The 12,696-nt window shown below is 34.3% G+C and overlaps 1 protein-coding gene across 2 annotated transcripts; it reads left to right on the top strand.

Moving 5' to 3' along the window:
• Window positions 1-2,384: 2,384 nt before the first annotated feature.
• LOC107848113 (actin-related protein 2/3 complex subunit 1A) lies at window positions 2,385-12,644 on the top strand (the record flags this gene model as incomplete). Of its 2 annotated transcripts, XM_047398727.1 has the most annotated exon segments (13): window positions 2,385-2,499; window positions 2,609-2,691; window positions 4,546-4,631; window positions 5,476-5,552; window positions 6,254-6,348; window positions 8,276-8,345; window positions 9,535-9,604; window positions 10,346-10,419; window positions 10,509-10,551; window positions 11,514-11,595; window positions 11,742-11,830; window positions 11,912-11,997; window positions 12,581-12,644. In XM_047398727.1, coding segments are annotated over 12 exon segments (906 nt in total), but the record flags the coding sequence as incomplete, so codon positions are not given.
• Between the last annotated feature and the right edge of the window lie 52 nt (window positions 12,645-12,696).

Raw genomic sequence — 12,696 nt, 5'->3', positions numbered from 1 at the left:
CTAGAAATTTAAAAGCAAATGCAATACTTCTATTTATAGGGATGATTTTTCCTTGGTCAATATTGTGATCGAGAAATCTTACCTTTGTCTGGAAAAGAAATATTTTTGGCTTTGATATGACTAAGCCATTTTGTATGATGATCTTTTTGAAAAGATTCAGATGTTTAAAATGTGTCTCTATATTTTTTCAGAACACTAATATATCATTAATATAGACAATTATAAAATTGCTATGGGGCATGAATATTTCATTCATGATGTTTTGGAATTCTGAAGGAGCATTCTTCAGTCCAAATGGCATGAAATTTCATTCAAATTGTCCTATTGAAACATTAAAAGCAGTTTTATATTTATCTGCTTTCAATAGCTGAATTTGCCAGTAACCTGATTTCAAATTAAATTTAAAAAATATTAGAGCATCATATAATTTATCTAATAAATTCTTTTAATTTGAGATTGGATATCTGATCCACCTGAGGACTTTGTCGAGAGGTTTATAATTTATAACCAACCTCAAAACTCCTCTTTCCTATTCATCATGTTTAAGACCGTGCATGACCATGGAGATTTTGAAGGTCTTATAAGACCTTTATGTAAAAGAGAATCAATTTCTTTTTTACACAATTCTAAGTATTCAGAATTCATTTGGCAGGGTCTGACTTTAGTAGGGATATTGCCCTCTTGAAAACTTTTTTCATATGGAAGGCTAGCCGCATACTTTTTTCTCTGCTAAAAAGCATTTGGATGATCTCCACATATTTCTATTGAAAATTGATTTTTTAACAGTTCAATTTTTTCAATCAGTTTAAGATTTTGAAAAGTTTGATCAATAGATAAACTGCAATTTTCATTTTTCAGGAAATTCATTTGTTTGATTTTAGAAAGTATTTTTTTTCTTTATTAGGTTTATATACTTGGTATACGGTGGTTCACACCATTCAAATCGAATTTGTTTGTTTTCAAAAGTGCCAATCACACCATTCTCATCCCACTGAATTATGTGATACATATGCACAAACTAAGGTTTTTCCAAAATAATTTCGTCACTGATATCTTTTATTAAAACGAATATTTCTGGCATGCATATTTTATTCTGACAAACATATGCTTTGGGGATTTTATATTTTACCCCTATCTTATGACCATTAGTATTTCTTACAACATGAGTGATTTTCACAAAATATTTTGAAGGTATCAATCCTTCTTGAATGCAATTACAGCCTGCCCCACTGTCAATGAGAGCTGTAAACTCTTTTTTATAATTATAATTGATTAAAAGAATAATTTTTGCATAAAAATGCTGCTGGCAACAGCTTCCAAAGTTTGGAGGAAATCTTCCTTAGGCAAAGGAAGAGTAGGGCTTACTACAGTAGGTGTCATAATTGGGTTTTCTAAGGCAGAAACCCTTTTGTCCAAAGATAAATTGTGACTCTTAAGAAAGGATATTTCCTTTTTGAGATTATCAATCTCCTTCTTAAGGTCTTGGGTTGTTGCAGGGACATTGACAATCTTTTGTCTTTCCTTTAAAAGTTTTTGAACTTCTGTCTGGTATAAGGTCCTTTTTGGGAGGGAATACGAGAAATTTTCTCCTCTTTGCAAGAATAACTGGTAGATGGTTGGTTATCCTCCCGGGTTAATTTATCTTCTTTTAGGACATTTATTTCTAAAACTTGAAATTGAGAGTAGATGTTATAAAAAACACCTTCTTCTTTCATGTTAGTACAAGGTTGTCCTTGTTGGCAGGAAAGACATTTATCTTCTGAAGACATATAATCTTCATTTTTATGGACTCGTAAATCTTCATCCATGGACGAATAGTTTTCCTCGTTATCACTATAGTCCGAACTAGAATTTTTCGGAGAGGAATTAAGCAATATTTTGCATAAAGAGTCTTTAACTTCTTCATCTAAGGTAAGACTCTTAATCTTTTTTTTTTTTACTTTACAATCATTTGCAAAGTGGCCAACTTTGCCACATTAGTAGCAAGCATTAGCCTTCTTGGCTTTTCTATAATCATTTATAAAAATTCTTATTTGAATATAAATTTTTAAATTTTGATGACTAACTTTTATTTTAAAAATTTAATATAACTATATGATTGCACCAATCAAATAATACTCTTGTAATTATAATGTAATTATATTATGTCAGTTTAAATAAATTATCATAATTACTTAACTGTGTAATTACTAGACTGTTAATTACTACCCATTAATTACGCCAATTTCAATCTGATTTTCCAAAGAGACCCTTCGAAACGAAAGGAGTAATTTCCCAATGAAGCAAACTAATTGTGGGCTTCTATACCCACCGGGCCTTAAAAGTTAGCTAAAACTAAATTTATAATTTCAGTCCTCTTATTTTCGATTACTGTTAATTTACAACCCCACAGTTTTGTCCTTTTCTCTTTGATCAACAAAAGCATTTTGGATTCTTGAAATAAACTATTATAAATTACAAATTTACTCAGCATTTTCATTTCTAGATCTCATTTTGCAGGTATAGATCCTTTCGTAATTCGCAATTTTTCTCTTCAGATCTTCCATTTTCTTCCCATTTTTTCTCTGGAGATCGATTTTTTTTAATTGATCAATTAATTATTTTGTAGGCCAGAAAATAAAATGGCAGCAAGTTCAGTACATAAATTTGCTCAGTGCATTACTTGTCATGCTTGGAGTCCTGACCTATCCAGTAATCTCTTTTGCTCATCACTTTTAATCTTTTAAGATTATTTGCAATTCGAAACTGGTAATCTCGGAGAAATTTAAGATGAGGCTGTTTACAATAAATAGATCCTTGTGCTCTGCCCTTCTCCACAGTCCTAGTGCACCAGACTGACTTTTTTTTCTTTTTTATGGTAAAAGGAAAAAAAGTGAATTTTTATGCTAAAAGAATCATCATATTGCTCTGGTTGTGCTTCATCTACAGAGTTGTAGTGCTTAAAAAGGTGGATTTTCTGCAAAAATGTCATTTTTACAGTCTTATGTTCAAGTGGGTAGCACATAGATTTTTTTTTCTTTCATTTATTTTATTGACTCTCTATTTGGATAGTTGTTACACATTGTTTTATAATGTATTATATTGTATTGTGCTTTGTTGTGTTGCATTGTATGGTACATATTATTTTAATAAATACAATATTTGGATGGATTGTATCATTTTTCGTTGTTACATAATGTTACACATCAATAATTTTAAGGTCGAAGTGTAAACCTACAGGAAAAGTAGGGTACGGGCAAGGGCTGCTATAAAAAAGTTGGATAAAAGATAAAATAGAATTTTAATAATAAATGAAGATAGAATGAGAAAAAAATAAGGTAACAATGCAATCACACCAAATTGGTCCTTACACAAAATGAGAATTTTCATTGTTACCTAACGCTGGATTTTAAGATATGGTACAATTAAATTTAAGGAACTATGAAAACAAACATTATGTTTAAACTAACAACACAATACAATACAACAGGTAACAACCATCCAAACAAGCTGTGAGTACGATGGATAAATTTTTACCTTTTCTAGAGTTTCTCTCATTCATAATGGTTATGGAATGCTAGGTTTGGTAATTGTCTGTCATTGTTTGAACCCACTATTTTCTACTCCAACTAATACACAATGAAACAGGGGTAAGGTCTGCCTCAACTATTCTATATAGTAGTGGTGGAGTCGGGATTTTCACTAATGGGATTCAAAATATAAAGAAGTGAACAGATAAAGGTTCTAAGGGATTTCAATTATATGCATATATATACATACATAATTTTAACCTTATGTACAGGCTTCCTTTTCTGGATTGCTTTGGTTTATTTTTCCTTGAGCCAAGGGTCTATTCTGAAACAACCTCTCTACCTCTGAGGTAGAAGTAAGGTCTGCGTACACTCTATCCTTTTCATCCTTCCCAGACCTCATTTTGTGGGACTACACTGGGTAGGTTGTTGTTGTTAACCTTATATATGTACAGTGCAATTTCTAGCAATGAACCCCTTGTGCCCACTAGCTTCGCCGTGTTATACCTACAGGTTCTGGATAACTCTCCCCATCACCTATTAATTCTTGCTTCCATGGAGATTTGAACTTGAGACCTCATGGTTCTCCTTCACTTCATTGACCACTTGGCGATACCCTTGGATTAAGGTGTAGGTATTTATGTTAAGATTGTACCTATTGCCATGAGGAGTAGTTCGAGTGCAGTGATTTATCCACTAATGTAAATTTCATGATCTATGTGTGAGTGAGAGTGACCAGGTTGCTTTCATGTGTGACCAGGAGGTTGCGGGTTCAAGCCTTGGAAACAACCTCCAGCGGAAATGCATGGTAAGACTGCGTACAATAGACCCTTGTGGTCGGTCCCTTCCTTGGAACCTGCGCATACATGAACTTTAGTGTACTGGGCTGCGCTTATTTGTGAGTGAGAGTGGTGCTTTTATCTGAATATACAAGTAGTAGAGTATGCTTTGTGTGGTATGTAGTGGTTTGTTTCATGTGATGTTACTTGATGGAATTAGGAAGAGTTGCTAATGCCTATATAACTTACTTTTGCAGTGATTGCACTTTGTCCTAACAACAGCGAAGTACATATTTATAAACTATCCGAAGACAAGTGGGAGAAGGTCCATGTTCTTCAAAAGGTAAATATAGTCTGAGTTACGATTAATGTCATCTCGTCGTGTTATCAAATTGTTAAAAAGTCAAAATTTTTGTGGTGTTTCTTGTTTTGCTGCCTATATCTTAGTAACTTTTGTTAGAGCTGGGATGCTCTTCCACGTACGCTTTCTCTCTTTTCGTCTGATTGGTAAAAGATATTCCTTTTAATGTACAGCAAAGTGCTGCAACTAATTGCAGGAGATAACTACATCACAAAATGTGAGCCGAGCCCAAAATATCTACAGGAGATAACTACATCACAAAATGTGAAACGAGCCCAAAAAATTTATCACAGCTTCTATGTCATTTGAAATTGCCATGTCACAACCAAAAAACAACTAAGAGATGAATCTGTACTTAAGTCTAACTGATTTCCTTTTGCTTGAAAAAATTCTAGTGCTCCTTTCTTACTAGATGATCCACCATATGAATGAAAGAAGTGAGTTCCAAGTGATCAACCTGTCCTTTTCCAAACCTTTCATGTACCAGCTTTGCAGAAGCTCTTTAGCTGTCTTAGGCATTGTCCAGCTGACCGTGCACTCTTTCTTTTTTCCCTTCATATGGATTAGTAGTCAGATATTTGGATAGGGGACCATTTTTGCATAAATAAAGTTTGCATTCCTTTTAATTTAGTTTCTGTGTCTATTGATGTGCTGTTGAAAATTTCCGAGAACCTCTTTAAATTCATATTATTTGATAAACATAAAATTTTGAATGAACTCTCCTCCATATGACTTCCGCAATCTATGTTCATTCCAACATTTTTTCAATTCCATTTGACTGAAACATTGTCATTAATTTGATTCTTATGGTTCCTTTATGCTGCAGCATGACCAAATTGTTTCTGGTATAGATTGGAGTTACAGATCCAACAAAATAGTCACTGTTTCTCATGACCGTAATTCGTAAGTGACTATCAATCTTTGAGTTTTTAGAGTTTGATATCATTAAATAGGTGACAGCAAAAAGTCTTCCATTTTCCATTGCCGCTTTTTTGTCCTACAAGGGGCTTCTCTCTTGATCTTTTTCTTTTGTAATTTGTTAAATCTGGCCAGAGTGATGCTGTCTGGTTAGAATGAACATTAGGCCTGAGAAGTACTTCAAACTACTCAGTAACATACTTATATTCTATTGTTTTCAGTATTTCATTGTTTGAGGTAATATTTGTGAAGGTTAGAACCAGGTTTTTCTTTCTTAAGGTGCGTAAAAGCCACTTCACCCAGATGGGGCTACAATATCTTTCTTTTGCTTTTCCTAGTAGAGCTTAATATTTATTGTGAGTCTGTGACAATCTATATAGTTGACAAAGATACAGAGTTGTATTTTTTTTTCGGTATAACACATTTGGTAGTATTATTCTGTATTTTGTTGTCTTTAATCTAATAATTGATTCTTTTTTATGTGTACAATAGTTCAGTTTGACGTGAAAAAGCCTAAAGGTAATATGGTTAGATTAGGGGAAACACAAAGAGGATGAAAGGGGTATATGTGTGTGTGAGAGAGAGACAGAGAAAGAGTGTGTGCATGCACGTGCGTATTCCATGATTGCACATTGTGGGACGTTTATTATGAATTAATGTGCTGAATAGAATAATATTCTCTGTAGATATGTGTGGAACCAAGAAACAACAGGGTGGGTTCCTACTCTGGTTATTCTCAGGCTGAATCGTGCAGCACTTTGTGTGCAGTGGAGTCCAAAAGGTATTCAAGTGCAGCACTTTTTTTCTATTTATATTTTGTTATGATGAAGTAAATAAATTATAGGCTTAAGTCATTGATAGACCCTTAAACTTGTTTCGAGATTTCACTTGGACCCCTCAACTTACCATTGTACCTATTGAACATTTCATTCTTAACAAATTTATACCTATTTGACACAATGAAAATCTTTTGAAAATTTGAAGTGAGTGTAACTCGCATGCCAAATAGACCAATGAAGTAATGCCACGTGGCAATTGAATTCAAATAATTTTTTTAAAAAACTAACTTTATTTAAATAATAAAAAAGACAAGATTTTTTTTTTTTTTAATTAATCCAAACATCCCCCGAAACCCTCTTCTTCTCCATCAACCCCACTCCCTTTTCACCAGCGCCGGTGTTGGCCGAACAAACTGAAAAAGGAAAGGAAAAGTTTCAACAGATCTTTTCAGATTTTTAAATAGTTACACTCACTTCAAATGATTAATCCATTTTTTGAAAAAGGATGAACAAAATTTTCCTTTCACTTCAAATTTTCAACAGATTTTTTCAGCCCCCGCCCATGCTAATCCCATATTTTTCCTTTCATTTTGATAGCATCACAAACCTCCTAACTATTATCTTCATCTTCTTCTTCAGTTACTAAAAATGACAATGAATTTTTAGGGAAAAAAATATTTTATATCATTCTTACCGGAAAAAATGGAACTTTGCCGGAAATTTTTTAAAAATTTATATCTACTTTTCCCTATGAACAAGTGCAAGGAATTTAAACAAGAAAAGAAGATGATTTAGAAAAAGAATTGAATAGAAAGGGAGGAAGAGAGGGAGAGAGTGTGGCGGTTTGAGTGGAGAAGATGATAGATGTGGAGGATGTTGTTCGTCCTTTTTTTAAAAAAGAATCATTTTGTGTAAAAGTTGAAAAAAAAGAAAAAATACTTTTTAAATTTGGTTCGCGCGCCTCAAGAGTGCGAAACACACTTTTTTTGCCATGTCAACATTTTGCGTCTAATAGGAATGACTTTTGAATAGTTAAAGTGTTCAATAGGTACAATGGTAAGTTGAGGGGTCCAAGTGAAATCTTGAAACAAGGTTAAGAGCCTATCGATGACTTAAGCCTAAATTATATTAACATGTGCAGTAAGACAGTGCTTCTTGATTTCGAAAGTCTGGATATATAATCCATGATCAAAACTGTTACCGGTTTCAACAAATAAAAATAAAAATCCATGATTAGAGACAACTCTTGCAAAACATTATTAGATTGTAACATCTTTTCTATCCTAAAACAACCATTCGAGATTAAATCGAATAGCAAATATTGAAAGTTAACTGGTACTTTTGAGTTCTTGAGTAGACTTCCTTTTCCCTTCAAAGCATCTTAGAGTTCTTCCCTTCCTCAAAAAACACCAAATACTTGCTGTCTCCGTACCCTTCTTTTGCATTTGTTCAGTCCTCTCTCTCTTCCAGTCAAGCAATTCATTGTTTATCCTTCAATGTCTTGGTCATTACTCACTTGACCTCGTAGATGCGTAGGAACATATTGCACAATTGAGCAGCCACTGATCGATTCATAAAAGATGGTTTGTCTTCTGTGTCTCTTACACACATATGGCATCCATTAAAAATTCTTAGACCCCTCTTCTGCAAGTTGTTCTATGTCAAAGTGGCTACACATATGTCTTAACCTTTTTTTGTATACTCTTTTCTGTTACATGTAGATCACTGATTCTATGTTGGAATTTTTAATTTTATCAATATTCATCTTATCTTATGTTCGAAGTGTACATGGCTTAAAGATTTTATAGAGAATCACAGACCATGCACACCGGGGCTTCATTTCTAATCTTCTACTTGCTAGCATAATTCTGACACTAAACCTTTAACTTGCTTCACTTTTGTCATTAGCTTATTAAATTTGTCTTGCAGAAAACAAGTTTGCTGTTGGAAGTGGAGCTAAAACTGTTTGTATATGCTACTACGAGCAAGAAAATAACTGGTGATATTTCTCATTCTTTTTTTGGATTTTTTCAGCTCCTGGAGTTTTTAGATAAGAGACCAGGAATGTACAGAAGCTAACTCTTTTTTGTACTAAGATGCCTCCTTGAATGGTTCATACTTTACCTGATAAAAGAAATTAATTGGTAATATTACTGTTCCTTGTGATGGTTGAACAAGTTAAATCCTTAGCAAAAGCAGTGCTGAAAGAATGGCATGCACGTATGGTTTCTTATATCTCAATGCTACTATGTCTTAGAATGTGCGGATATTGAGGTCAGATTAGTTAGATGCACGAATGGGCAGTCAAGATCTGAGAAAGGCAATGCCTCATTCTTAAAACCAACGTTCTTATGACCAAAGAGTCGGGCGCTCCTGTACCACAAGAGTCCTAGTTAGAATGGAATTCCAACTCAGCACCTGATGAGTGAGATTTTGAGAAGAGTTGCTCCTTGGAGAGCTCAATTCGATAAAATTTGTAAGCTGTGTTAGTGGGGGAGTTGTTGTCTATAGTTTGCCTCTATGGTAGAATCAGTCGGGGACCTGAGAGGCGGTGGTTTACCTTACATTGGATGTCAGCGGTTCTAGTCCTCATATCTCAAATTCGTGAACTTAGCCGATATGAAGCGTTATGATAGAACCCATATTTTTGGATTAGGTGGTTCGATTGATGAGTTCAGTATTACATTCAGTAAACTGTAGATTGGGTTTCTATTGAAGTAGTCATGCCATAGCATTACTGAAATATTGGCCTTTCAGACTAATAGCAGTTTTTCAGTGGCTGATATTTCGCTCTTAATTTGTTGATGTAGCGTATTTGATTCCTGCTTATGACAATGTTATCTGTGAATTTAGTATTCTGTCAATCCATAGGTATATGCCAGCCAAACTTTATGACTGATGATGAACCAAAAGAGCCCCACTCCTAGTTTGATGGTGTTGTTTATCTTGTTCATGCATAGTACAATGTTATCTGTGAATTTGGTATTATGTCAATCCATAGGTGTATAGAAGCCAAACTTTTTGACTAATGATGAACAAATAAAAAACTCCCAGTCTCTGAGGTGAAAAGAGATACTGACATCTTGGACCTTCACTTATGCAGAAGCTAATACATATACTAATCATTACGACTGGAATAACATTTACTTTTACAGTAACATATTTAATTTATCTTTATTTTCTGACAGGTGGGTGAGTAAGCTTATCAGGAAAAGGCATGATTCATCTGTAACAAGTATTGCCTGGCATCCGAATAATGTATGTCTGTTGCTTTCTCTATATTGTCGCATCATGTAGCAGCAAAGGATCCTCTGACATTCATTTAACTAGTTGTACTGTTATTTGCTAAATATTTTCTGCAAAGGATTTGAGGACTATTCTTTTTCTTGTTTGCGACAATGCTCATTGCAATCCCCACATGTTTCGTTCTCTTTTAGTATTATTAGAAATGAAGGCAGCTATAGATGCTGGAACAAGGCATTCCAAGCTTAACTTTAGGAAATGCCTGAGAGTTGGTGATCTGGTTCCGCTTTGTTTTTCCTCCTTAAATGAGTGGAAGCAAAACCGTATGAGTAATTATAGTGTTGGGCTAATTGGAAGAAGATCTTAATGTTGCTTATTACATAAAAGTTGAAATGTGATTTTAAATAAAAGCTAACTGCCTGCTGACTGCTGACATAGGAGATATTATCTTATATATCTTATATCCACATCTCTCTAGATGTTTATGCGAGGGAGTATTTTGAGCCTTGGGAATTTGTGGTATATCATCCATTTTGTTGATATGCGGCCCATCCGTATGTATGCATATAACAAATCTAGTTGAGTTAGCTTGTTTGGCCCACTGTGAAATCTACATCTTATGCGGTACATCAAGAAAATAATGGTTAATTAAATGTTAGATACACTTGCCACTGCATGTTCAGTGGCCTTCTTTAATTTCAAAGGTTAGCTTGTGTGTTATCACTTTGAACTGAATTTTGGTAAATATTCCTGCAGGTTCTCCTAGCAACAACATCCACTGATGGTAAATGTCGAGTATTTTCAACATTCATTAAAGGCGTTGACGCAAAGTATGCTTCGCAAAATTGTGTTCTCTCCATTCAGTTAGATTTCTTCAATATTACCATAGTTTCTTATAATTTCTCACTCAATGGATCAGAGACTCTGCAATGGGGAGTTCTGCAGATACCAAATTTGGAGAGGTCTGAATCTTATCTTATGTTGTAACTCTGCTTATCCAATTCTATTTTTCTTTATGTTCAAAGAAAGCTGCTCATATCTTACCCTTAACAAGTTTGTTTCAATACCCCCACTGAGTCAATTAGAAGGAGTGCTTCATATGTATACTGACTTATTCATTGGCAAAGTAAGTGATTATCTTTAAAGTCTGGACCGCATAATTTTTGTGCGACTAAATAAGAATTCTCTCTTGCCAACTGAAAGCACTGAACAGTTTCTGATTGATTTGTGAAAGCAAAATAAAGTTGACATTCACCCACTTTTCTGTGAAAAGCAGAAACCAAAGGCTTACACTTAAAATATCAGATAGTACTATTTATAAACCAGTAACGTAAGAATACGGCTCACTGACATGTCATGGGCATGGAACGAGTTCAATTTTCTGAACTTTCGTCTTATAACTATTTATGGTTTTAAACTGCCCCAGCCTTTGAAGTTACATGATTCTACTCTTCTGTCCATGTGCAACGTTTCCTATGGAGATACAGTTCCTGTATTTTGGCATGTGAGTATCAGAGATGAAATTGCTTAGATGGTTTCCCATACCTCCTTGTTGAATAGATGTTATTCAAGTTGTTTAAATCGGTTTTAAAATATCACATGTAGATTTGAATTCAAATAGTTTAGCAATCCTAATCTTATCGTTTTCATGCTCTTATGTGCTTTCCCTCTTTCTGTGTTGATATTATTTTAGCTCTTGCAAGAACATGTGTTTTCTATGCTTTTAAACTGTTTTAAATCCAGTACCATGTTCCTTCAATTAAGTTGATTGACAGCACTTACTAATGGAATTGGCTGACAGACATCAGAAAACACTAATTTTCGTGTTTATTTTTATTAAATTCTGGATTACATTCGTAAGTCCTATTTTTCATTGTATGTTCATAGAAAGAATAATAGATCCTTTTTATTCATATTAATGCAGCAAATTGTCCAGCTTGATCTCTGCTTCTGCTGGGCTTTTGGTGTCAGATGGTCCCCTAGTGGCAACACCTTAGCATATGTAGGTCAGATATTCTTTCCTTTGCTTCTTTGGCTTATGCATTATTTCTGGCAGTGCTTCAACTGTTTCTTGGTCTTGGACTAAGTACCCAAAATTTTCCATATAATAATGCTAATGCAGCTCAGATGTTGGGTATTTGATGATCTTCAGGTCATAACTCAATGATATACTTCGTTGATGAAGTTGGTCCCTCTGCTGCAGCACAAAGTGTAGCAATCCGAGATTTGCCTCTTCGTGATGTGGGTCAGAATCCTATCTCATTTTACTTTTTCTTTTTTAAATCTTAATATTTGTCGGTGTAATCAAGACTTCTTTTGCAGATATTGTTTCTTTCTGAAAGGATGGTTGTTGGAGTGGGATTTGATTGCAATCCGATGGTCTTTGTGGCAGATGATAGTGGACTCTGGTATGTAGAATATCTGGAACTTTCAATGCTTGCTTCCTTTCCTGGTTTCTATTGTTCTTTGTTTTCCTCCTTTTTTCCTTTCTCTGGTGGGGTTGGTGATCACTGAATTTTTTAGAGAGGTGGAACAGTAATACTCATTACTGTTCCTATAAGCCTCAAACTACATCCATTCTCCATTTTCGATGCAAAATTGCCTATTCTGTTTTAAGGACGTTTTGAAACACTTGGAGAAGCGCAAGCAATGTAGCGAAAGAAGGTTTCTCACTCTAGTCTCTACCGTGCTTTTTCTTGAAGCTTGCTTTAACAGCAGGAATACTGGTAATTTACTTGAATAAATCTAGTAGTACTTCTAGTTAAACCCAAATTTTAAATTGGTTTATGTTACATGTACTCATCATAGTATCCACCATGGGATTATCCAGTTTTTATTGTATTTTGAAGGACCTGCATAAAATACCTATACCAGATTAGCAAATGTGGATTCTATGTTGTCTATTACCTCTTCGGATTAACCGTTGTGAAGTCTTCAATCTAGTTTTACTATTGAGGAGCTAACTAATTATATTTGTTTTTTATGCTTCAGGAGTTTCTTGAGATTCCTTGATGAACGGAAAGCAGTGTCTTCAAGTGCCAAATATGGATCACAGGTACTTATCCAAGACCTAGCTAGTTCTGAAATTATCTACCTTTATACTTCAT

This window comes from Capsicum annuum, chromosome 11, assembly GCF_002878395.1.
Source record: "Capsicum annuum cultivar UCD-10X-F1 chromosome 11, UCD10Xv1.1, whole genome shotgun sequence".
Classification (NCBI taxonomy): Eukaryota; Viridiplantae; Streptophyta; class Magnoliopsida; order Solanales; family Solanaceae; genus Capsicum; species Capsicum annuum.
Note: the sequence above shows the minus strand (reverse complement) of the source record. Positions and strands in the feature narration are given on the sequence as shown.